General features: G+C 40.7%; 1 protein-coding gene and 1 long non-coding RNA gene across 3 annotated transcripts in view; both read right to left on the reverse strand.

The window, feature by feature from the left end:
* Positions 1–27038, reverse strand: part of disc1 (DISC1 scaffold protein) — a 55314-nt gene that overhangs the window by 19993 nt on the left and 8283 nt on the right. For both annotated transcript variants that reach the window (XM_080868933.1, XM_080868932.1), the window contains exons 5-11: positions 26775–26931; positions 26096–26192; positions 25449–25681; positions 19167–19221; positions 16271–16373; positions 15907–16095; positions 6264–6324 (exon numbers count right to left, since the gene is read on the reverse strand). In XM_080868933.1, coding sequence (XP_080725059.1) covers positions 6264–6324; positions 15907–16095; positions 16271–16373; positions 19167–19221; positions 25449–25681; positions 26096–26192; positions 26775–26931 — 895 coding nt within the window. The remainder of the gene's footprint in view (positions 1–6263; positions 6325–15906; positions 16096–16270; positions 16374–19166; positions 19222–25448; positions 25682–26095; positions 26193–26774; positions 26932–27038) is intronic.
* On the reverse strand, positions 916–2267 carry LOC308388318. Its single transcript, XR_013970080.1, has 3 exons — positions 1615–2267; positions 1493–1526; positions 916–1381 (listed from the first exon to the last, which is right to left on the reverse strand). It is a non-coding gene; the product is annotated as an uncharacterized lncRNA (long non-coding RNA).

Genomic DNA, 27038 nt, shown 5'->3' on the forward strand with positions numbered 1-27038 from the left:
AGCCAGGAAAAAAAACAAGTTTTATTTTGTTTTGTCCCTATAGGTTTTGTGAATTTAACTCTAAGTTTTAATATTATTTAACGTTATGTTATGAATTATATTACATGCTTTGACTACCAAAGCAGTGAGCTGTAACTGGTAGCTGTCTACTAGGTGCTACCTCAGCCAATGCAAGTCACTGAACTGGACCTTTTGACCATTTTTTTTATCCTTTTTTTGTTTTGTTTTTTATTTATCTTTCATTTAACCAGTAAAGTTGGACTTTAAGAGATTTAAAAATCTCTTTTACAAAAGTTTCCTGGCTAAGAAAGCCAACAGCTAGCATACAAACTGGAAAAGCATAAACAGACCTGAAGAAAATAAAGAATTAAGTACAGAAACATAACATAAAAAACAACACCTCCTTCACCATATTCTTTATGAGTGTTATTTGAGGAGTAGGTCATTTTTAGTGCACTACTAACTGACATTAGTAATTGGCCAGTCTGTCAGTATCAGCAAATTTATAATGGACGGTAAATGAAAATTTAACAAGTAAAGAAGAGACCGGAGGAACGCATTTGAATTATGTTATGAGTGTTGACATTACATAGTTTGTCCACCAGAGGGCGTTGTATGATTCACCCAACACAAATGTTTGGAACGGCACAAACACAAGAGCCAGCTAATCGGAGTCCAGGGGCCCGTTCTTCGTACCTCGCTAAGTAAGTTAGCTGGATTTGATTGTTGACGATTTCGCGTGATCCTGGATCAGTCGGTTCCCCGAAGCTCATCCGGGACTTGCTGTCATAGCAACAGAGCCGTAAGCGTAAACCTGCTCGGGAGCAGGTTTACTTTATGTAAACAGGATTAGATCGCGGCCACGCAGGTATGTCCGCTTCATTTATACGAAAGCAACAGCGATAAATAAATAACATCAATGTAACTGAAGATAATGCAGCACTTGATCCTTTTATTGATGTCACACAGATACATACAGGTCATTTCCTAAAAAAGGGAAATGTACTATTAACATTCTATTACATGTATGTGATTATTACAGATGTAATTCATATTTCAGAGTAGTAATTGTAAATTACTTCGTGTAATCAAGATGAGAGACCACGGCTATAAAAGCCAAGGTGGATTTGGGAAGCCTGTCGCAGCCATGTCCTGTCCGTTTACGCGAGCAACCCATTGCGGAAGGTGCAAGATTGATAAGGAGAGTCCTCAGAATTCAGCGTATATTGCGGGACAGACAGGATCCTTTAGCTCAGCGCGACAGTGTGCTCATTGAGAGATATCGATTTTCCCGTGAGGATATTATTTACTTAACCAACTTGTTGACGAGGGGGTGCAGGACCACCACCTGTCTTTTTTTGCTCTGCCCTTTTCTTGGTTGCTGTTATAAACAAACAAACAGATTATTTCAGGCTCTCTTTCCAAGAGACGAAAAGCAATATAAGTGATAAATATTACCATTCTGTAGAATATTCTTATATTTCACTTTTACCTGTTCCCATGTTCTAGTGGGTCCTGTTGTGGCTCTAATGTGAAAGAGGATATAATATAACAATATAATATAATGTAATATAATATTGGATAATATAGTGTAATATAATAAATCTACCCTACCGCCTACTGGTGTTGGCCAGAGGGGCCGATGGCGCAATATGGCAGCCTCGCTTCTGTCAGTCTGCCCCAGGGCAGCTGTGGCTACAACCGTAGCTGCCTCCACCAGTGTGTGAATGTGAGAGTGAATGAATAGTGGCATTGTAAAGCGCTTTGGGTGCCTTGAAAAGCGCTATATAAATCCAATATATTATTATTATTATTATTATTAAATTACTTACGAGTTTAATTTGTCAGCAACTTTCTGCCAGCCCTCTCTCCTTGCTTTTGCAGCCTTTGCAGTGTTCCCTTGCGTTCTGATTAAACTCTGAAACTCCTGAAATCCCTCACTCAGGAGTTCTTGCTCTGCTGCCGAAAAATACCGAGCCGAGCGCGCTCCTTCGACATTTTCGCCGACCAATCAGAGGGTTGCCGATCAATGTTTCTACTATCGATGCGTAGCCCCTTTTATGACACCCAGTGATGTCACATTACTGCGTCCAGCTGTACTAATCGTCAACAGCAGGTGTGTTCGGGGAACCGGATTAGCGAGCTCACGGTTAGCGCGATGATTTGATCTTGGATGTGTCATTTGATCTTGGATGTAGTAAGCGACGTACGAAGAACGGGCCCCAGTGTACACTACACAACCTGCTGTGACAATAAAACAGGATTATTTTTAAACTGCAGTGTCATATAATCTTAGTAAGAAATCATAAATGACTACATATAACAACTAACAAATGTTGAAGAAATCTATTTATCTGTCAAGTGTTTGAAGGATATATAAGCCTGTATACTATACAGTATATTTTTAAATTGCCAAATATCCTCATCCGACTTAAAAATCTAATATTGACAATTAACACGGTTTGTTGTGCTTTATTAACTGTAGAGGCTACAACCCTTTGCAGTGTCTAGGCGATGCACCCATGTGGTCTATGAATTCAGCACGCTAACTAAGTTAGGTGCTTTAGCTGGTAAGTTATAACTTCACCCTCTTGTAAAAATACAGTCACTTCTCCTTCTGAAAATATTAACATGACTTAAGTCAAAATGATAAATTTGACTTTTAAAAAAGGGAGTCCAAAACACGTGAGTCGGAGTGGCGGAGACCATCTTTTATATACAGTCTATGGTTATCGGGTTCAGAGCATGAAATATTTTCTCAGATTTTGAGTCATAGTTCATTGTTACATAAAAATCATATTCTGGGTAAAATGAACACCTTTTTTGGTTGTTTTAGAAAAAGTGAGAGAAAGGAAATATAATCATTGATGCATTTTTGTTTTTTGAGGAAACCTAAAAGCTATAAAATAAGACTTCACACAATAGAAAGGAAAGGAGATGTGATAATGTTTCGCCTTAACATTAGCCTCACAAATAACACCAGCTGTGGAGAGGTGTTAATAATATAGCGATGGAGGTGTGATAGATGGAGGACTGGGAGGGGTTTGTTTGGTGGATGACTAGAGGAGGTTTTTACAGGAGCCAGATGGGCAAATCCAGCTTAAGTGTTCCAAACACTTTTAAAAAAATGTGGATTCAAGAATTTGTATATTAAAAGTAAGAGAGGAGCACATTTTATCCCAGTTTTTTCTCATTTAGATTTTCATAGAGCATCTTCAATTTAACTATACATCTCAGCATTTAATGGCTTCTGTGCCAGTATCCGTCGCGTATGATATATGCCGCTCAAATCTCTACAGGAGAATGAATATATAAATGAGGGACAAAAACGAGAAGCATTTCCTAATGAAACATCTGCATAAATGTATTAAACAACTGTGTGGTGCTGCTAATCTGAATAAAATGTTTTTTATTCTGATGACACACTTACAGCATCTGCGCTGTTCTAACATCCTGTTCTAGTCTTTAGCAAGGAAAAGATAATTGGTTTTTTCAACACCATCCGTCTCCACGGAGACCAGACATCTCAGCACACTAATCTGCCTCTCTCCACCCTTCTCCCCTCCTCCTCTCCTCACTTCTCATCACCACGGTACTCTATCAATGGTAATGTACATTAGAGCTGACTGATAACATTTACAGTGGATGATGAGTGCATGTGTGCATGTGTGTGTGTGTGTGTGTGTGTGTGTGTGTGTGTGTGTGTGTGCATGTGTGTGTGTGTGTGTGTGTGTGTGTGTGTGTGTGTGTGTGTGTGTGTGTGCGTGCGTGTGTGTGTGCGTGCGTGTGTGTGTGCGTGCGTGGGTTAGTGGTGTATGCACATGTGGGGAAAACGGCACATTCAATCAAGGCAAATATGTGTCACTGTGCCAAGCGGGAGCTGGTGGAAGGGACTGGTGTACGCCATAAATCAGAGCTATATTTGTGAATTTATCTAGACCGCCTCTGGTCATGGAGGCCGATCTAAGGCTGAAGAGCCAATCATTTAATATAGAATGTGATGGCCGAGAAAATTAGTTTACAGTCACCCAAGAAGGTGTCCTTGAATGGAAATTCTCTTTTTTCAGAGTGATGTGACTATATCATTGACCCGGCTCTGAAAATTGAAGCCAGTGTGGAAGTCATGGAGTTAAATAAGTAGTTAGGAAGAGGGATGTAAGGATGCATGCACAAGTGTCTCAGATCTGCACTCTTTCTAATGGCAGGAAGGGGGTGACTCTTCAATAGTAAAGAAGTCTTTGGGGGAAAGTCCAAGTAGGGCAACTTGTACTTCTTGTGATGTACAATTCACTTTCATACAACCGAGCAGCATCCTCTGTGTCTCAGTCGGATTCACCCCTCGCTTATGAAAAATAACACCAAACATGAGGCTTCGAAGCAATTCACTGATCAGTGTCTGAGGTCATAGTGTCTACATCCTCCCTTTGCAGAGTCTGTGGGGGAAATACTTATGATTTACAGTATGTAATCATCTGCCCTCGTAGCAAAGGAACTATATACTGTGTTCAAACAGGAACACAGTATATAGCAGCTCCACTGCAAACCAGTTTTACTGGTAATAGTAGTTAATGATGGTTTCCTCGGGGAGCAGTACTAAGCTTTCAGGATTTGTAATCTCAGATGGTTTGCGTAAAAGAAAATTAAAAGGAGATTTTAGACTTAAACATTTTATAGATGTTTTTATAGCTGTATAATGGGGCACACGTGTGAAGAAAATTTTAGTTGCTGTGAGGAGCAGCACTCAGCCTGTGGAAAAGGTTTTATATTGTTATAACATTTTCTGTAGCCCACTGAAGAACTTTAATATATAACCTTGTCAGTTTCATCAGGGTTATCTCAGGTTAAGCTCGGAGACTTTCCTTACAGAAGGCCTGTCGGTGACAGACAGAAGGTCTCCACTGGTGATACCACTGAGTTGTATTGTAACATCTGGCATTTTTATACTCAGTCTTAAATTTTATTCTTGTTTTTAGATGATATTTTTAACGTGTCACACTTTCATTATGCAGTTTCTGTGTTTGATAGTATCCTACGTAGGCTGCTTGTCATCTGTTGTGTGCGTGTGTCTATCTATCTATGTGCCTAGCCCTCAACAAACGTTTTGCCTTCTTTTGTCCTTTATATTTAGGCAGCGATTCATCCCATTCTCTAAAATACTCTGACAAATGCCTCTGCTAGAAACTCAGAAGTGTTGCCATCATACAAACAAAACACAAAGCAGCCATCTGCCCTATTGACAGCGATGGTCCTGAGGCACGATTCCCTGCTGGGCGCTGAGATCGCAACCATGTTGCTCCTTGACCATTCAGACCCCCAGTCTGTGCATCCTTCAACAAGCAAGAGCCCTGCAGTATGTCACTGAGTCCTGGCTCTCATCCAAAGAGGTGACCCTGCCTCTCCAAGGATGCAACACACAAAGCTGTGCCCCCCTACACACACCACAAACAGAGACAAAGGTCAAGTAGACAAACAGGGTCTGTGATAATAAAGGCTTTTGCAAGCTCAAAGTAAACCCATACCACCTAACCTTTTCTCTTCTGAACACAACTAGAATAGACTGAGTGGAAAGAACAGCTCATATGTGGTGCACAAAATCATTACCGGCTATATTTATCCATCTGTAAAACAAAAATTGCTCCAACAACCTGTAGAATAAGAGCCAGTCGCTGTTTGTCTGCCAAAGAGTCTATCCATCTGGTGATTGAACTATAAAAGAAGCACAAGCATCTGTATGGACTCAAATGCTCACCAGGATCCACACTCTCACCTCCTCAGCTCACTCCTTAAGTCAGGTGAGATGGGTGGCAACCCGTAACATGACTTGTCCTTTGTGATTTAGAACCTCTGAGTTCGCAGACGGAAACAATGAACCAGTCAGAAGAAAGATATTGTTTTGTCTAAAATGGTTTACACACAGGAAGAGCGGAAAGGTGGGAGATGAGTTGATGTCAAAGCCTAAAAAAAGGTACAAAAGGTATGTGAGAAGGTGGGAAGAGGAAGACAAATTGTGTAGGTGAGAGACAGACTGCAATGTGAGAAGGGGCTCTAGGAGACAACGGCGTATGAAAAAAAGGTGTGAGAGCATGATGTGGTAGGTGATGTGATGCACTGAGGAGACGTTGCTCTGGTTAGAGGACAGCAGGAGTGAGAGGAAATTCCTTGGAGCCTGCTGCTTTATATACGTCTCCTTGTTTATTAGTCTGAGGAACACAGAGTCTTCGCGTCTGTATTAAAAAGAAGCAGAGAGCACAGAAAAGCCTTACCTGTGCAATCGGTCCTCCAGTAGTTCAATATACTTGCTGGTGTTCTCTTTCAGGCGGCTTTCTGAGTGAGAAAAAAAGAACAAAGAGAACAACAGCACGTTACCTCTAATACTGTTAACATTGACGCATCAATAGCTATGGTATACATGTTAGAAAAGTTAGTTGTCATCACTTGGTGACGGCATTGTGCAGAGAAACTGCAACAGTACACTTCACTTTAGAGGAGCAGCTGGCTTTCTCTTAACACAAACACACAAATGAGGAGAGATCACTGCCTCTACTCTCAGAGGGGATAAAACTGTAGATGGCCCAAGGATAAAAGGGGATTTTATCATGGCATAGTTCTTTATATCTTGCCAGATTTTCTGTGGGGCATGAAGTTGGATGGATTGCTTATGTTGCTTCCTGTGCCCTTCTGCCAGCAGTGAGTTGTGCCTGAGGAGGCTGGTTGAGCAGTAGTCAGGATGGAGAGGAGGACTGAGCTGCGTTAATGAGCTCATGTATGAAACATGAGAATATGCCCTGCCCATAGGAGCTTCCAATCCTTGAGCACAATAGGAATAGGAAACATAGATGCTATCTATATATATCTATAGACAGATAGACCCGAGTTATAACATACAATCCAAACCTTCCTACTCTTCCTCAGTAAAACATAGCTATTCCTATACATTTATACATTCTCAACAATCCATTGGAACCAGGGAGCACTGGTTCCCACCTTGGAGTCAAAGGATCACAGACACTGCAAGACAATAATAATGAGGCTACTCTAAGTGGAAGCTATTGTCTAGAAAAATAGTAAAATACTGAATATAGAGCAGATGGTGTAAAATTTTCATCTAACATTTGGTAAAAAACAATTTTTTTAAAGGGAGTACGATTATATTTTACATGAGTGCATACTCCTACTTAAAATACAAACTTTAATGAAGAACTAGGAAAGCCAAAAACAATTGGGAAACTGTTATGTTTTGTGATGCCGCTTAGGCTGCTCACACAGAGACAAAGTCTGCGGATTGAAATACAATTTGCATCATTGTCTTGATGGTGGTTAATAGACAGCATCAGCTTGGGGGTGACATATTCTCGGGGCCAGGCACAGCAGGAAGAAAAGGAAAATGTCAGCGACAGTAGCGTGACAAACACTTTCCACACTCTTGCACACACACACACGCACACACACACACACTCCTGTCTGTACTTGAAGGAAGAGCTGAGATGGAGCTAGTTGGGTTATTTATGGGGGCTTGAATGTGGGAGTCACAGGAAGGGATGTTACTCGTTTCAGTCAAAGTGGCCAAATCTGTGCAATCAGAGGCCGCTGGAGAAGCTATCACATATCTGCTGTATGTGGACCAGACAGCTCACTTACCAACCCTCTAATTGCCACGTGAGATCTTATCCTACCTGATAGAGCTTCCCCTATCAACTTCCATTCACGCTGGCTCTGTTAAGCAGCTTGCAAGCAGATAGCCGCTGAATAATACATGGAGGGCATTAAGCCTGACTTTAGCTGGCAGAGAGCGAGTTGCCAAACTGAGCTACAGCTTGAACAACAGCAAGACGGATAGAAACAGATGAAGGTGGGAGAGTGACACACAAGTGCATTAACTGTTTACTTAATATTTCTTGCCATGCTATACACAGAGGAGAGTGCGCCGTCCTGTCGCCATGCCAACCAGTGGTAAAACTACGGCGGTTTTTCAGGCGTGACAGATAAAAATAATCTTTTCTTTACAGAATGGGACGAGAAATCAAGCGCGCAGAGCCTCCTCCTGCGCAGAGTGGAACCAGAGCACTGGGTGATATTACCACTTCCTGTAAGACTGCGGGAGGCTGCTGTCATGGGCAGGCAATGCGAATAAAATCGGCACTAAAAAGCCCATAAAGAAGACAGTCGCTCTGTTACTCCCTGATGCGTGCCGTGGCATATTTGGTGTTGAAGGAACTTCACAAAGGCGTTCACAGAGCCCACATCGGAAATTCATGAGCTCAGACTCCCTTCACACTAGTGATCTCAGCAGGCATTAAACATCACTGATTGCTGTCAAGGACCCCGGCCAAAATCGAAAAGGCCATTCATTCATAACGCAAGCAGAACTGAGACACCATTGAAGGATGTGGAGAATGGGTTACTGGGTGCTGCGACAATGTCATTTGCTTTATATATGAATCAGAATTTGTTAGACTAATCGAAGCTAAATTGCTTCAGCTAAATAGCTCTAACACTCTAAGACAGAAAAAGACGAGTCTGATGGTTACAAACTCTGATGTGACAGACAAACCTATGAAGCAGGATGTCACAACTGTAGCAGAGTTTACAAAGTTTCTGTCAGTGTGTCCTGATAAGGGACCCAAAGAGCAGAATGAGCTCAGGAAACGCAAAAAAAGACTTTTTATTTAGGTGGAGCACATAATCCAAGGCCTGGTAAAACAAACAGACACGCAGACCAGAAAACACAAGAGGAAGTCCGCAGTCCAACAGCATGACACAACAGAGAACTAAAACAAACTGAGGCTTTAAATAGACACAGGGAATCAGGAAAATCGGAAACGCCAGGGTGACAAGACACAGCTGAAATTAGTCAGAGACTAATGAAACAGGATAAAACTAAATACAATGCACACAAATAAGAGATGAACAAAGTAAAACAGGACATCACCAAACAGAGATGGAGATTTATCCAGAGAGGAAAAAGAATAAACTGAAACTCCAGGAGTCACCTATAAATCATGTCCATAAATATTAACAATAACTAGGCTACAAAATATGATGAAAATAAAACTAAGAAAAGCTAAGAATAGACACATGGTGAAACCAAAAGTCAAGCAGAGAATATTCAATAATAGACAGAACTTAAAATTTCAAAACTCAATCACAGTTATGGGTTTTACAGAAAAAAGTTAATATAGGCAAGGTGTTTTCAGTGCCTCCTGCATCACGAGCATTCAAAGAGCTCTCCAACTCTAAGTGAATAATGCGGTCATTTCTTCAGCGCCTTAACAACAAAAGCACCCAAACGTCTGTGAGGCCTTCTTGTTGTCAAACAAATTAGAGGCGGCTCTGCGCTAACAGAGCACCGGTGACATGCTTGTTATAAAAGCCTGTGCAATAATAAGGCAGAAGACAAAACTGTGTGTCTGTAATTGAGCTGAAGGCACTGACTGTGGTGAATGTGTTTAAGCTTGGCTAGGTCTGTCTGAGTGTGACAGCGCTGCAGGTAAAACACAAACACGCAGTAGGCATATGGAGCCACTCCCACCATATATACCTGAACCTAACAGCAGCAGAGCTGACGGAGGGACAGCCTGATATAGGACAGATGCTCAATCACCCATGATGCTCTAGCTGTAGCATGCACAGATTGCAGCTGGCATAGCGGAGCATATTGTTGGGTTGTGCTTGAATGCACAACAAAAAGAATCACTTGACAAGTAATTGGGTGTGTGCAAAACTGTAGTTGGGTTGTGTTTTGGTCTTTTTTAAGTGATGGGTGCTAAACTGCTCAGCTGAAATCTTAAGAAATGCTCACTGTCATTGTATGTCAGTAAATAGAAACTGTTTAGAAGAGGCTCTAAACTATATTTCTACTGAAGCAAGCTGCAAATATATTTTTTGTTTTTGACAACTGAATCCAAGAAGCAACATTCCTCGGCAATGAGGAAGTCTCCCAAAAAAGTGCAGAGCACTCTCAACGCTTCACCAGCTCAACAATTCCGCCCCATTAAACATGCATCCTATTATTCCCCGGGTTTCCTCTTGGAACTCCGGGTTAGTACATTTTCACTAAAATGCATCTTCCCCCCCATCATCTCCCACTTGTATATGCGAGCAATATATCATCTTACTCTGGTGTTTTCGTTTAGCTGCAAATTTGTGGCTCATGAGATAAATATACTTAGAAACTCCAGTCGTTTTAGGGGAAATTAAAAAATACAATATTACAGAAATACCAAGTAATTCCACAAGATGGAAAGTCGGCTGCTTTCAGTGTGAGCCAGTGTGGTGGACTGACAGTCTGGCGTTACATCCCAAACCAAACAGCTGCAACATTTTTTGAGCTTTACCGTGTTTGCAGTGCACGTAGAAGAGAAGGAAGGCACAGTAGGGATATAAAACATTTGTTTCAGCGGTATGTAATTGAAAAAAAGACCTGATTGATTGATTGACGGAGCCTGATTGGAGAGGTACCTCAGTCAATTGTGTTTTTGCAGTAATTCTTTCAATGATAAATTCATAATGGAATGACAGGAAGAAAAAAATACTCAATATTGCTGAAACTTCAGAGACAAAGACCAAAAAACATCCTTCCCCCCCCCCAAGTCCACTTAACCACCGTGCCGCTCTCAATCACTCAGATGCTCTTCAGAGAAGAGCTGTCACACATTCCATCATGTTCTCAACAGAAGCACCCTAAAAGAGCCAGAGCTATGAATAAATCATATGTGTCCTCGCCTTTACTGTAAGAGAAAATTGCATTTGTCTAATAACACAGAGTGACTTGTATTGATGTGCACTTAAATCCGACTAGCACCGCACAGTTGGGTTCGAACTGACTGGCTTTAAACTACGGCACGAGCAACAGGAGCTGTATGGAGAAACAATAGCTGGTACAGTAATTAAATGGGTTCCAGTTGAGCCGCGTGAAGCAGAAAACAAGAGAACTGCTGGCATTGTAACAATGGCAGTGAACAGGCATTACCACACTACTTGGCTAAATGAAGAGGAGCACAGTCTGATGCAGCTTTCCCCATATGAAAGTCCTCACTACTGGGGGTCATTTACGCATCTTATTCAGCTCTTCAATTATTTATTTGTAAATTTAGCGTCGCTCGAGATCTCTCTTGGGGACAAAATTATACTCTCAGCGGGGAATCAAACCTCTGGCCATAATGGCTGTGGTATTCATCAGCAAACGTGCCAACGGCAATTAGGGACATAATGGCTCCCAGGCCAAAAAGCCCCCACACCGCAAGCACTCAACAAGCTGAAGCTGTGTGGCTTCAGCTTGTTGATGAATTTCTATCTTTACATGGCATCAGCAGGACTATTCATTGCCTCGGAGCTCACGCGATGACAATGGGCATGCTGTTTTCTTTGTACGGGATGACACTAATACCACAAGCGCGCGTGCTAGAAATGCCTCGGAAACCTAAAAGGATGGCCATCTTGGCTTTGACTTAGACAGTAATTTCTAATCCCCTCCAGCTAAAGAAATGGTAATGTGCTGTTGGTGGGCTATCAGTTTCCAGCAAGTGTGTGCCAGCCCCTTATTACCAAATAGGATGACAGTTTAATGAGCCCCTTGCTTGGTGTCAGCAACACATTTTGAAATTGCGCCTGCTGCCATATTGTGTGCGCCCACTTGAGCGTTTGAGCACGCCGCGCAACCAATCATTAACTTGCCGTCTTCTCTGTGACGTGTTACCACCTGACTCCAAATCCTTTGTTTAGCCGCCGCAGTTTCGTACCACTGGTTTCCCAGCCTGCAGAGCTACATTATTCAAGATGAGGCACACACGCACGCTGCGTTTAGGCTGCTGAGGTGAACGTGGTGATGCTTGTCATGGAAGAGATCAGTGTTATCCCTGGCTGTCAAGCAGACCGAGGTGTTCTTGGGTGTGCTTCCACAACAAAAATCCAGTGGAGGTCGATGAAACATAATCACTTTGAAATGAAAAGAGCTGCTTTCTCCTATAATGATATACAATTATAGACTGGATGTACTAAAATAGCAAGTCTATGCATTACTATACAACCCCCTAAAAACTTCATGCAACTAAGCCTGAACAACGGAGTACAAAAATAAAAGGGTGCCCCCTAGTGACAGGAAAGGGTGCATTCAGGACAGGACAATAGCATTAAATGTGAAGCTCCAGCCACAAATCTTTATGATCTGGGTAACAGCATATGGTAGATGGGAGGTTGTAGCATTAGCTTCAGTCTGATGCCGCTTCACTTCCTGCTCTAGCCCCATCACTTCACCACCCCCCCCCTCTCCCGCCCTCCCCTCATCCTCCCGTCTGCGTGTCTCAGTGAGGGAAGTGACCTTTTTTAGAAATCTCCCTGTGACTGATGGACTAGAGAGAGTACCACTGCAGGTGGTGCCGTCAAAATCCATTTAGATCTCTACCAAATGCCCACGCGCCAAATCAATCTAAAGACTGAACCCTAAAAAAAAGAATTAAAAATTTTTTAAAAAGACAAGCCCCCGTTCCTTAAGATCTTAATCGAGTTGGAGAGCGTGTGAACGCTGATGCATCATGTCTGCGCACACTGGCTCGAAGGTAACCGGCTAACTTTACACAATTAAAGCTCAATTCCCTCGCACCACCCTCGCCACCTCGCCTCTTCGCGACTGCCAATCCTTGCTGGTAACTCGTTTGAAGCCGATTCCCCCGCTGACAGCAGATCACTTTTGCTTCATTTGGGAGAAAAAGTCATTGTTCATTGATGTCCTCTCACAGTGTGGAGCAACATCAAGAGGCGACTTGTCTTTCAAAGAGCTCTCATGATTCACATTTTGAACTGATATTTAAAAAGTGTATTCAAAGAAAAAGAGAGGCGCCTTTCAAGTACACAACAAACGCTTTCACGCCTCAGTGGGCAGGGGAAAAAAAGAACAGCGCTGTTTCAGGTAATGCTGCACTTATTCATATTCATGCTTTAAAATGTTTATTCTAAGCTACTATAATAACTGTTTGTATGTTAACAATGGAACAAATGTGTACATGTAATGTCCCAAAGAGAATTATTACACAAACATCCCTTAAGCTGACTTTTTGTTTCTTGAGCTTTTTCACAGTTTTTCAGATTTTTGTCTTATTGTACAGGTTTCGTTCACTCTTGCTGCTCGAATCAGGCTTGTTTCCAGATGCAGCAGACAGCTGTTCTCAGCAACAAAAAAAACCCCAAAAATCATAGAAGGCAAAGTGTACACAACCTGCCGAGCACCTAAGGGCAGGCAGCTGTGCTAGCTGAAGGCCAGAAACATAATCTGAATGAATGACAATATGATGTCAACTTGAAAAGCAATGTGTTAGTTTTGTGTATTAAAAAAAAATACTGCTCACACTAGCTTTATAATTATAATACAAACATATCGATATGTTCCTTCGACCAGTTTTATTCATTTTTGTTTCTGATAGAGGGCTGGAGGAAAGGATTCATTTAAGCAAGCAGCGCTCTTAGTTTTATTAACACCGAAGGTTTTTCCTCTTAAGAAGCATGAAAGTGACTCCTGAGCTCACTGACTGGATGTTTTGTGGTTAATCACGCCTCAGGAATTCTAAAACTAAAATTGCGATATAGATTTTATGGTCATAAGTGTGTACTCTGGAGCTTTTCTCCAAAAACCTGTTGCTTATTTAGCACAGTTCTTACTCTTTTGTGCTAACGATTTAACCAGGACACTTTTTGTTGTAAAAGCTGCAACTATGAGCCACAGAATCCTGCATATGCAAATAAAATTAACTGGAATTTTATGTGTGGAACCAAAGTGGTTTCTATCTAGCCCCTACTTCAGATTTAATCCCCCATTAAACCGAATGGTAATTTTTTACATTTCAGTTTGGTACAAAATAAACAAGAAGTTATGCTTCATGTAGAGCCTTACTGGAGCTAGTAGGAACATTTTATTAATCTAACTGTATGCTAATATTCACCTGTGTGAGATTTATCTTCTCAACAAATTATATAAATTCATATATCTACATAGATTTTTAAGTAATACCATAATGGGCAAAAGATGCAGCAGTTTATTGAAATCTACACATGGAAATACAGAATATAAGCCCAAAACAGACTCTGTACAGTTCTAACAAGCCTGAAAGTCAATGTTTGGCTGGACTGTTTCCCTCCTCTTGACAGCCACCCTTTCATGGAGGCCATTTCTGATGAGGCTTCAGCAGCTGGATAAATTGAAGGGCCAGATGTTCCTCACAGGTCCTGTGTCAGGTCTTTTTCTAAGGACATACCGTGTTTAGATCCTGTTCATCTACTGTACACAGTTTTTATGCCTAATTCTTTCTTTTATCCAGCAGCATACTGAAATATGCTAAGATTCCAGCTAACGGCTTCTTGGGAATCTTTAAAATATGTGATGTTTGCTGATGATACAAACTTATTTTGCTCAGGAAAAGACATAAAGAAATTACTGAAAACAGTGGAAACAGAACTCATAAAGTTAAATAGATGGTTTGTATTTAATAAACTATCATTGAATGAAAGTAAAACAAAATTTATGTTATTTGGAGGTAGTAAAAGTAATATTAAAGTAAAATTGAATTTAAATAATGTTGAAATTGAAAGAGTATATGAGACAAAATTGTTAGGAGTAATTATTGATGATAAACTTTGTTTGAAGCCCCACATAGAACATGTGAAACGAAAATTATCCAAGTCTATTTCTATTCTTTATAAAACAAGAGATTTTTTGAATAAGAACTGCCTTTATTTATTGTATACTTCCCTTTGTTTGCCTTATATGACCTACTGTGCAGAAATTTGGGGGAACACATACAAAACATATTTGGATTCAATATTTAAATTGCAAAAAAGAGCTATTAGAATAATAAATAAAGTTGGATATAGGGAGTCCACCAACCAGTTTTTTTGTAGGATCATCTATGTTAAAATTCATGGACATTATATATTCTAAAACTTTAGAAATGATATATCGTGTGATGAAAAAGAATGTTCCAATTTGTATTTTAAGTATGTTTCAACTAAGAGATGGAAAATATGATTTAAAGGGGTCTTATAAGTTTGAAATGCCTAAAGTGAGAACCAATGTTAAGTATAGATGTGTGTCAGTTTTGGGAGTGAAATTATGGAATGGACTTAATGATGAACTGACGATGTGTTTTTCTTTGTCATTCTTCAGGAAGATTTTAAAAATTAGTATTATACAAGTTTATAGAAATTTGGTTTGTTAACATTTTTTTGTGTTGATTTAATTTCTTGATTTATCATTGATTTCTTTTCAAACTGTTATACAACTTATTTATCAATGTTATTTATTTTCTTGGTTAAGGATTTGATTATTTCTATGGGGGTAAGGGATAGGATAAGTATAAGCCATAAGGCTTCAGCCTATTCCTTTTTCGGTTACTGTTTGAGTACTTTTATGTAAAATTATAATCTGTTGTTGTTGTTGTTGTTGTTGTTGTTGTTGTTGTTGTTGTTGTTGTTGTTGTTGTTGTTGTTGTTGTTGACTGAAATAAAAAAAATAAAAAATAAAAAATAAAAATTTCAATTTCAATTGTTAGTGCAGAAATACTATTTTATGCCCTTCAAACTGTGTTCTCATGCTAAGTTGTTTGTTATGTGTAGGCACAACAATGGTTCATCCTTTGCACCGTTAGGCACAGTTTTTAAGCTTCAGTGATTTGTAGTTCAGTGTTAAGTGATCAGGTACAAGGACTGGACTGAAAATGAAGGAAAAAGCAGCCAACGCCCAAAGAAAAACCTGCAGAACTATTGCTCGAGACCACTTTTTAAAAATTGTGATAAAGTCTTGCTCCTTGTAGAAAAAAAAATGAATAAAGTAACAGTGTTGTAGATTTATATATTAATTAATCAATAGTAAAGACAAGGGTTTGATGTTGTCAGTCATACTGGGTAGCCTCTGCCACTCACCATGCTGGGCCTCCCTCTGCTCCAGCTCCTGTCTGAGTTGCTGCCGCTGCTCCTTCATCCTGGCGAGCTCCTGGCTGCTCCCTGAGCTGAGGCTGTGCAGCCTCTTGGCCAGAGCCTCAAGTCGGTCCCGCTCCAGGTACACCGCCTTCATCTCTGCTTTCAGTTCCTTAGCACTGCTGAAGTCATTACCTGCACCGGTGCACCACAGGAGCACATTATGCTTACAACGTCCATTAACGAGCTTCTTGATCATTAATAGCGTAATTAAGTGAGGCTAATGGTGGGTGAGCCAAGTAAATGGGGTAAATAAAAAAAAGGGTAATGCAGCAGGGATGTAGTGGGGTGTGGTTGAGTGGAAAGTTACCTGAGATGGCTGCCAGTTTGGCTTCATGTAGTGCCAAAAGCTGTGTTTCAGTCTCACTGACTTTCCTCCTTAGGCTGCTGCCCAGTCTCTGACTCATGACCACCTGAGGAAAAGAAAGAGAGGAACATGCAGAGGAGAGAGCAGGGGGGGAGGGCGGTAACTAACAAAACCTTCGCAGACACATGGATCCCACAGGAGGCAAAGCTCATTTCCAATTCCACTTTCATTTTCTTTTTGACACTCATTCTTACAAGACCTTACAAATTCATTTCCGTCCTTCTGTGTTCGCTCTGCTTTGAATACACAGCAGAGCATCAACGCCGATGTGTTACCTTTGTCTATAACCTTTAGAAAGAAAGAGAGTGCTTCTCCTTTCACATGGACAGACTGGAAAATGTGAAATCCTCATAAAAGATATCATTAGAAAGTCAGAGAGGAAAAGGCCCCTGAATGTCACAGCCTGATGGGGATGCGGCACCTCAGCCCTGAGTATTCACAAAGGAGCTGATGGTCTCCATCAGCCCGTCTGGCCCTCATCTGCCCTCACCCTGTCCTTTAAACCTCTGTTATTTCCATTGTATACACTTTGAACCACAGCTACAATCCCCACAATCCGCTTCCTTCTTTTTAGGAACTGTTTTTCTTTATTTTCACTGCTCAAAGAGATTTGGATCCAGATTTTCTGACGCATGTTTTCCTTAAATCTGACACAGTTATGTGCAACACTTTGAAAAGGCAGTCAAATAGACTGTTATTTCCGAGGCAGAACATCCCCGGAGAGTTTTCTCCGCACAGAAATGTAGAAAGCGGATTTTTTTTTTCCCCAAACAGGCTTGTATAATTTTATTTCATGCATTACATGAAGTGAAAATATTTTTTGAGTGCTTTTTCAAACTGTAGAAATTCTGACATCGCTGATTTAATTTCAAAACATCAGGCTATTTGTCAATTTCAAAAAAGTTACTTTCATGTCAGCAATCATTTTGTCACAGCAGGTGAGCAATTTTCCACTTGGTGAATATATCATCTTGGAACCAAACTTCTCATTTTAGCTTAACAATGGGCACTTTGTGATGATGGTAAATGTATATCTGGGTAGAAACCCACGACATTTCTTTCAGGTGCAGCGGCAACATCAATCAGTGATTTGATGATGGCTTTCTGAAAGACTCAGTGACAGTAGCTTTACAGAGCTAACTCTGTAGTTTCTGGATAAAAATATCTGAAAAAAAGAAAATAACTAGTAAGCAGCATATGTCCGAATGAATATGCCAAAGTACAGAGGATGACAACAATAGCTTAGATAACCACTCATCACAAAGAAAGGTATACAGAAGAGCCTCTCTGAACACAACACATTCACCTTGAAGCATATGGGCAAAAACAGCAGAAGACCACACTGGGTGAACGAAATGGTCAGCTAAGAACAGGAAAGCGATGTTGTGAAGTGTAATAATATGGAGGATATTTTCTTAGCCCAGATTGGTCCCCTTATTACCAACTGAGCATGTACTGTTGCTGACTACGCTCACCTTTTTATAACCAGTGTGTCCATCTTCTAATGGTTGCTTCCAGCAGAATAACATATGTGACAAAGATCACATCATCTTAAACTGGTTTCGTGGACATGGCAGTGAGTTCTCTGTACTCAATGCCCTCCACAGTCACCAGAGCTCAATCCAGTAGGGCACTTCTGGGTTGTGGCGGAACATGAGAATCACATCGTGGATGTGCAGCCGACAAATCTGCAGCAACTGTGTGATGCCGTCATGTCGATATGGACCAAAATCTCAGAGAAATGTTTCCAGCAGCTTGTTGAATCTGTGCTACAAAGAATAAAGGCTAATGGATGTCCAACATCATCCAGTACTAGCAAGGTATAGATGAGCTCATGGTTTGGATCTCACCCTAAAAGTGTCAATCTGACAACACGCACTGCCAAGCAGCCCCAAATGATGAATTGCTTTTTGGGGAAGAGGAGAGACGTTGCAGGTAAACAGATGTGGGGATTAGAGTTTTTAGAACCCAGTGTGGTACACTGAAACACACTAAAGCTGACGTTGTTTGCTCTACATGTACTCTTGCAGATGCCTCAGGATTTTACAGTTGAACAACATGAACTCCATGTTGAAAGTCATACCCGAGACTATTTGACTCAGTTCTCATCACCAGTGACCATCTTTGACATGAAAAATTCAGGTCAGTTTGAGACAGACACTGACCGCTCTCACGGCACATTTAGCGTCTGTACTGATGCATATGTGCAAGAGAGACCTAAATGCAGTAGCAGCACAGAAGTGGTGCAAAATCTCAACATTAACAGGAACCGCTGCTACATCCAAATCAAGTTTTTGCTTCTTATGGTCTTCTGATTACACCGTGTGCAGCTTTGTGCCTCCTTTGTGCAGGAAGCACAAAGGAAAAGCAAACCCTTGATAAGCATGAGTGAATTCTAGTTATACAGCAGCATGCAAACCCAGGTAAACACACAAACAATGGACACGGGCTTCAAATCACTACGTTAGCCATGTTTTACTCATTTAGTTGATTTTAAAAGTGTGCATTTAAGCAAATCGGACAGCTTTTTCATCATCAGGTGTTGTAATAATTTTACGGATGATTTAGAATTTAGGGAGGATTTATTCAAAATGACAACTCCTGTGACTCTTGCAAAAAAACTGGAGAGTTTACTGCCTTGTCAAAGAGAAACAAGCTCATGAATACAGACACTGACATTTAGTACATATATTAAAAACACCAAAGCTCGCACAAGACACATAATGTGTATTTTGACTTACTGCTTATTAGATATTCACACACATTCAGTCATCGTCGACATGCTGAGAAGAGAATGAGATGATATAGAATAAATCAAGTCAGCGGAACAGTGGCTTACCTTAGCAGTGGCTTCCTTAATGGACAGATTTAATGCCTGCTCCTGCTCCTGGAGTCTGCAAAATAAAAACATAAATGTCACAGTGCAGGACTAAAGGTAATTTTTTCCATTTTGGGGATGAAATCGGGAGTTATCAATATGATATCTCCTGTTCCAATCTAGATTTTTGTTTTTTTTGTTTTTTTTTAGCTTCTACTCATCTGGCAGCTAATCGCTTAACGGTTTGCAAACTAACAACTATCAAACTGAACCTTGGATAACTTTTTAAAGGACAGTCTTGAGAGTGTTTGTCCAGTGGATGGGAGCAAATATTCAACGACCAGTTCAGCCATGCACAAAAGTGAGACATTTCTTTATATTTTGCAGCTAATTATCTAGATTGCAGTCTTTTAACGTGTTCTTGAGGAATCGTTCTCCTGGCTGTCTAAAGGTCTTTCAAGGTCTTTCTTTAGACATTGGCCATATTTTTATCATTTTATCCAGTCCTTTTACCTGACCACTCTCAGAGGAACAGCTTTTTATTTGTTAAGCCACTTAAAACTGACTTATGAATCATTCACGGAGAAAAAAATAAATCTAATTTAAGGTCTGAACCAGTGTTGTACTCTACACATATGATAACATAGCAGCCTGTCATGAAAACGCATCATTTGTTCACATTTGTTTAGTTGAATAGTTGCACCAACAAGGTGACTTACAAAGAACTTTTAGCCAAAAACTTAGTGTGCAGACATAGTGTGCAGTGTCCTTAAAAACCTTGACAAGTTAAAGAGAAAGCAAGATGTTGCAAACATATAACTGTTGATCTAGATAGTTAAAGAAGAAAGTTTCATTGGCAAAAGGTCTTCATCAGCATATACGAAGGAGGTGAGGAGAGAAGTACAACAGTGAGTGTCTAAAGCCAGCTGTAAAACACAGTGGAGGCTCCGTCATGGTGTATGGCCACATTTCAGCCAGTGGTGATGGGAATGGAATTATAAACGCAGGAAAGTACCATCAGATTTTGATTGGCCATGTAATCTGGAAAGCGTCTGATTGGCAACAGCTTCATTTTTCAGCATGACAATCATCCCAAACACACCGCCAGTGCAATAAAAACATACCTAGATAGAGAAACACACATTGGAACACTATCAGTCATGGATTGGCCTCCCTGTAGCCCAGACCTCAACATTAATGAAGAGTTGTGGGATCATCTTTACAAAAAACAAAACAAAAAGGCAGCCAAGATCCAAAGTAGTCCTTAAAGAAGCTTGGAGAACTATATTGAAGACTACTTAAAGAAATTACAAGAATGTCTTCCTAAGAGCTCAGGCCATACCATCACCACCAATTTTCAAGTTCATGTGGGTTAGCTTAAGACTTTCTTACCTCTCTTAGCTTCTTAAACATCTTGGCATACAGAAGATAAAAGACTTGTGGGTATCTCCATACAGAGTAAGTTCTTTGAACACTGTTCATCTTAGGTTGTAAAAAAATACATATAAGCTGATACTGTGTGCAAACACGAGCATAAGAGACCTGCATTGTGAGGACACGAGCTTTAAATTTTGCATTTGGAATCAAATGCTGTAACCAGTGAAGCTTGAGCCTGCATCTGGGTGGCTTACTTTAGCGTAAGAAAGAGAAACGCTGTGAGCGAGTGTGCCCCTTTTTGGAATACTGACCTGAAATAAACTACATCAAAATAAAGAGAAGACTGAACCTGAAAAACACCTTCCATTGTAAAATATGGCTCAATATTTGTGTTTTCTTTAACTGGCCTGTTGGATTCAACTCTAGCCCAATATTTCAGACAATAAGGGAAAACAGGACAACCCATTAAGGTCACACTACTTGGTGACAGATCTAAATCAATTACAAGATGGAGAAAAATGAGCATAAAATCCATTATGCACAGTACAGTCACCTTGAGACAGTCCCAATTGTCTCACAAAAATCATTATGTCCACTCCATGTTATTCAAGCTGATGCTCAGAGTGAGTCAGAGTTAAATGTTGTCTCTGAACATCAGTCTTATAGCGCCGAGTGGATTTCTTTAATTCAGTATTCGTGTGGAAAAAAACCTGATACGAGACAGAAATATCCTGTGTTGTTTGGAAAAGGGGCGACTGCAACACAATCATCACGGTGACCCGTGGCAAGCCACCCACAGATGTGCAGCTGAATATCCAATCTGAGGTCGCAATTTCAATCAGCAACGAGAATAAATGCGTTTCAGCCGGGGTGAGAATAAGCCAGATATCAAATTATGCCAGTGGTGGTGGGTCACACCGCCAAGAAGGCGATAAGTACAATTTACATGTCTTTCTAACGAGTGGCAAGACGGAGAGGCTTTCCACAGTGCTCCCTTGCAAGCTATTAACTTCAGAGGATATGATGCAAAGTGATCGTTAGCATCTAAGAAAAAAGCCATTAAAATTCAAAGCAGGTTCAAGCAGGTGTGAGAGAAGAAGACTGAAGGCACGTGGGATAAGAAACTAGCTGTCCTCTCTGAATCTAAGAAACAAGTTACTCCTAAAGGGCTGCAAACTGCTTTACATTACATCCATTTGTCAGTGGCTTTTGTTTATAAAGACTTGAAATACATGAGCTGAACCTCTCCAGGAACAATAGGCATCCAGTGCTGCATGGGCAGACCTGTCGATCACCGAACAAAGTGAGCAATTTTGCCTGTAAGCTGATAAAAAGGGTAATGATTCATGTAAATGCAAGGCTAGGTGTCTTCTGTGCTGTTACTGGAGGTGTTGATTTGGTTGAAACGTGATGGTGTGATTTTGACAATTCTGCTGAAAGATTTATTCAAAGTGCCACTTTGTCTAAGGATGGATGAAGCTGAGAGGCGATGACTTAGAAACAGCAGATCGCCACTGACACATCAACTTCAAAATGGGCTAATTAAATGTATGTAACATGATGAAAGAGAAAAAAACCCTATGGACAGACTGTTGCATGGTCACCAGCATTTGCAGCTCTATAGCAGCCCCACCTGGCCGTTCCAGGTATTGCACAAATACAAATACTGACCACTGCATAAGAAGTGAGCACATCTGACAGACTTGTACTAAACAAATGCTTTATGCATAGTAACCACACCAAGATCTTGCACAAGGTTAAATTATCATTACTGTGGCTAATTTTGCACAAATTAATTGATATTTTCATATTTTTATCAAAGTAATATTAAATACAAATCTGGCTTCTACTGCACATTTTGAGTAATATTAAATAAGAAGATGCACCTCCTGGAGTTTTTATGAAAAATGAAAGAATACAAAACCTTTTGACTGCACTGGATAAACGTTACCTGTCTATTAAGCTGGCGTCAGGTAACAAAAATACTTCTTCTACATTTACAGTAAAGAATTATGTTTAAAACTCCAGTCCTCCTGCTGTCAGAGGAGGAAACCATCATAAAGTGGATAAACAAATAGCTGTCATGGAGGATGCTGTGATGTTTGGCAATTTGTCAGCTTCAGGGCTTGTTTTCCTCATTCCTGACATACACTGTGCCGATTCCTCTATTGTATATAAATATTAGGGGTGCAACGATATTCGTATCGATATTGAACCGTTCGATACAGTGCTTTCGGTTCGGTACGCATATGTATCGAACAATACAACATTTGTAATTTATTTTATCAACTTTCCTTCTGACGATGCTGTCTGTGTTGAGCGCTCAGTGAATCTGCGTTCGACTACTCCGCCTAGGCTGCACTGTCAAGCGCAGATCCACTGAGCGCTCAACACAGACAGCATAGTCAGGAGGAAGAGCGCAGGGCAAGCTAGCGAGACAGAAGTTAAGCTCTCCTTACAACATGGACCTCCCCCACCCTCATTCAGATCTGGCGTTTGGAATTATTTTGGTTTTCATGTGACGTATGACCCTGAAGGTAAGCGAGTCATGGACTAAAGTAAAACAGTATGTTGGATGTGCCATGCAATGCTTAATTACATTGGTGTGAACTAGTGTGTTAGCGCAGTTAGCTCGTTAACGTGTTAGCTGTCTAGCCCCATGCACGGGGCGATCGGCGGTAGCTCGTTAACGGAGATTTGCCGTGTTGTGGCGTTAAGGTCATTTCAACGAGATTAACCTGAAAGCACTAGTGGGAACACAACGAATATGACTGCACATTTACGCCGACATCATCCTAGTGCAAAGACAAAAACAACAAGCATGCTACTAACTTTAGCCGAGTCATTTAGACAGCTGTTAGCACGTGATTCTCCTTATGCTGCTGAGAATATAGCCCAGAAGAAGCGGATAGTATAGCTTTTATTTTGGAAAGAGACATTTCTCTGTAATAAACTCTCTTTTCCAAAGATGAGTGATTCCTCAATCAGATACAGGGCTTGCAAACTCGCTAGCCCGACGTCCGGGAGCTAGCGATCTTTCCAGTCGGGCTACAAAAATCTCTCTGCCCTGCCCGTCGGGCTATTGTAGGAAAAATATATGTCAATGCTTTTGCATTCTTTCAGAAATGTAGCTGGGTAATTATGTCATTGGCATCGGTGAGCCACTGTCAATATGTGACATATTGAAATCGCGTTTGAATTTGCGCTTGTTTTTTTGCTTTCACTTTGCAATGACAGCACTGATCTGTGAGTGATGATAATTTGTGCACCAATTCCTCTGACATCGTCTTATTAATCGTTAGCTTACTATGCAAACATGACAAGTGAAATCTCCCGCAGCAAGCTTAAACATGTGAGAGGTTGATCGCGCAGAGAATCGCTGAGCTTATGTGAGTCCGTGTGTAAAAGTAGCAGTATATATATTTCAGTTCTGCTGAGCCAAATAAGACAGGTCGGGGTGAAGAAGTGACAGCCAAAGAAAAGCTTACCACAAAACGGAGAAGTTATGACAAATGAGACTATAAGGCAAAAAGAAAGTGCAGCTTTATGGTTTCATGGACAAAAGAATTTCTGTGGCTGCAATATGACGAGCTAAATAACCAGGGGTGCACATAAGTGGTCCGCAGGTGCGCATTCGCTGTCAAAATAAAAAACGCGCACAAGGGTTAGGGTTAAATTTAAAAACTGTACTTTTGAGTTAAAATATATATTTATAATTTTAATAAATGACAAATTAAAAAGGCATGAACATTTTTTTGTATCGAAAAAATATCGAACCGTGACACCAAAGTATCGAACCGAACCGAACCGTGAATTTTGTGTATCGTTGCACCCCTAATAAATATGTAAGTAGAAATACATCAAATTAACACAACAACACAAATTATGTTACCTTCAAACTAGTTCTGAGTAAAGGTTATGCATGCAAAGGCCCAATCAGCGGACACTTTTCACAGTTTAGGTGTTAGATCCGGCTCGACCAATCAAACTGAGAGTCCAACGACCGACAGGAGAAACTGTAATACCGACGTGCAAAATTCAAAAGGTGTGAAAATGTTTTCTCAATGCTCAAGACCTCAATTTCCATTTTTCACATACATTTGCACATTTTCTTAACTATTCTGCTCGCTAGCAGAAGCAGATCCTGGAGAGCAAAACGCCTTTAATACATCCAAAGATCTGCAGTGAAGGCTTTGATTCCCTCATTTGAAGTTTTTCCCTAAATACAGATGAGGACAGAATTACTAGTGAAGTGTTTTTGAGGAGATTACAGTTCCAGAAACGTTGAATCATCCCCACATCATAACACTCCCACCACTGTGCTTCACTGTGGGGACGGTGCTGTTTGGGTTATACGCCTCTCCCTTCTGTCTGTGACCAAAGAGCTCTAGTTTCATCTCATCTCACCAAATGATGCACTTCCAGTATGAACAATCTTTCCCCAGGTTGTTCTTAGCACATTTCAGCGTGGCAGTTGTTCTGGGCTCTTTAGTCTCATCTCCGACTAGTTCTCGTTCCGGTCATTCTCAGTGCTTTTTTAGAGGCAGAGAAGATTTATATACTGTGTGTAAATTGGAGGATAACTCTTGGTTTTTGTAAGCTTTGAGGAATACAGAGTTAAAGCATGTCATTGCGCATATATAATAAATAATAATAATTTTATCCTCATTTGTAAACTTCTGTTCCTGGGAACAGCATGTTTCATTCATTCATTACCTGCAGCTTTGTAAAGGAGGCTCTAAATTTTTAATTATTTCATGCAACCACTCAAACAAGATGAAAGCATTATTATTAACTATGCTCAAAAAGACAACTGTTTAGTTCTCTATTTTTCCACTTCCTTTTTTTTCGGCTCATGCAAACACAGCCTTTCATGTCACAAATGTGACATTTAAGCAAGCAAATCATGACATATATGGCGCTGACCTGAGCATGGAGGGAGGACGAGAGACTGAGATTTGTGTGCGATTCTCAGAAGCGACGAGGTCCTGGAGGGTTCGGCTCATGTCGCGAAGCTGAGCCGTGCTGCAGCTCCTCAGCACGGAGGCCTCCAGCTCCTCAGCCTCCACCTGTTGCTCTTCCTGCTGGATCTGCTGCTCCAGACACCGGCTACGGTCCTTCAGCTCCACCAGTCTCTGCTGCAGCTCTGCGATCTCCTCCTGCAGAGGTGGAGCAATGTTCATTTCATTCATTTTACATGTATGTTAGAAATAACATAGTTTCTATGAAGGTAATCAGCAACAGTGAAGTAGTCCTTCAGTTTTTTAAGCCAGCAGATTGAATGAAAAATTCAAACACCTAATCTGAAACTGAAGGAAACTTGACTGGTGAGTTATTAGCTTTTTTCAGAATTGTTAATCAATAGTTTGTTTGATATTAAAGTAGCAGTGAGATTAATTAATCTTGTTCACACTCATTCACTGTCAGTGTAAATACTGCTGACAGCTATGCATATTTTACAAATTTCATTCACTTTTGTGAGCAAGGAAAGAAGCTGTTTTATTAAATTCTCAGAGGAGCAGTAACTCAGACCAGCCTGACGTACAAAGCGGAACGACGTGAGCCGAATTTACCTCGACAAGCCGTCTCTCTCGTATCAGACGTTCTCTTCGTTGCAGTGGACCCTGTGATGAGTCGGATTGCTCCCCTGCAACAGGCTCTGCGCACTCCCTGCCACAAAATGACACCATTTTTAACAGCTTTGATTAACATTTTCAGGAGGTTAATCCACATTTAATGTTGCTTTTAATCTCTGTAAGTCAAAGCTAAAGAGAGCTGCAGATTGGTAATATACAGTATGGTTGTGTGTAATCACTTTTTCCCACAGATTCTCATCAAATAACTCTGTGACAGTGGAAAATCTGCTGTTTATCAGAGGTGACCTAAAATCCTTTTGCTTATATTTGTTCGGGATACTCTCTGAAGAGGCCCCACCTGATTTCCTTCCTGTCACAAGAGCTATTTTGGAGAGCTCCCCCTCTTTGATCTGTGCTACAATATTGCAACAAAAGAAAGAGAATGAGCTTATGAACTCAAATAAACCCCATTATGTCCTGAACAAAGGGAGTTTATTGCTATAAAAGTAGATCTGTTTTTGTTTAAGTGACACACAATATAAAACGAGGTCCAAAACAAAACAGGAAAAGTAATTTTCAGTGTAACCACATTTCATATTATATTCCCCTTATATATTGTATGCAGTTAACGTTTTAAATATAGTGTTTCAGTTAACATGATCAAACCAGCACTGACCTGTACTGACTGCAGTCTGCCCTCTGGAGGGCGCTGTCCACCGCCTGTCGGAGCCTCTCCAGGAGCAACGCCACGCTGGGCTGTTGGGAGGGTAAACCCAGCTTCAGAGTGCTTCGTTCTTTAGACAGCTCCTCTAACTTTTTCCCAAAGCGCTCAGCTGTGAACACACATACACACATGCTGAATAACATGCAGAAAACATCAGCTAGAGGAGTCCAGTTATCAGCAAGTGGTGTTGTGTTCTAGCCCTTTACTAGAAGTCAT

The sequence above is a fragment of the Rhamphochromis sp. 'chilingali' genome (assembly GCF_963969265.1).
Source record: "Rhamphochromis sp. 'chilingali' genome assembly, chromosome: 20".
In the NCBI taxonomy this organism is placed as follows: domain Eukaryota; kingdom Metazoa; phylum Chordata; class Actinopteri; order Cichliformes; family Cichlidae; genus Rhamphochromis; species Rhamphochromis sp. 'chilingali'.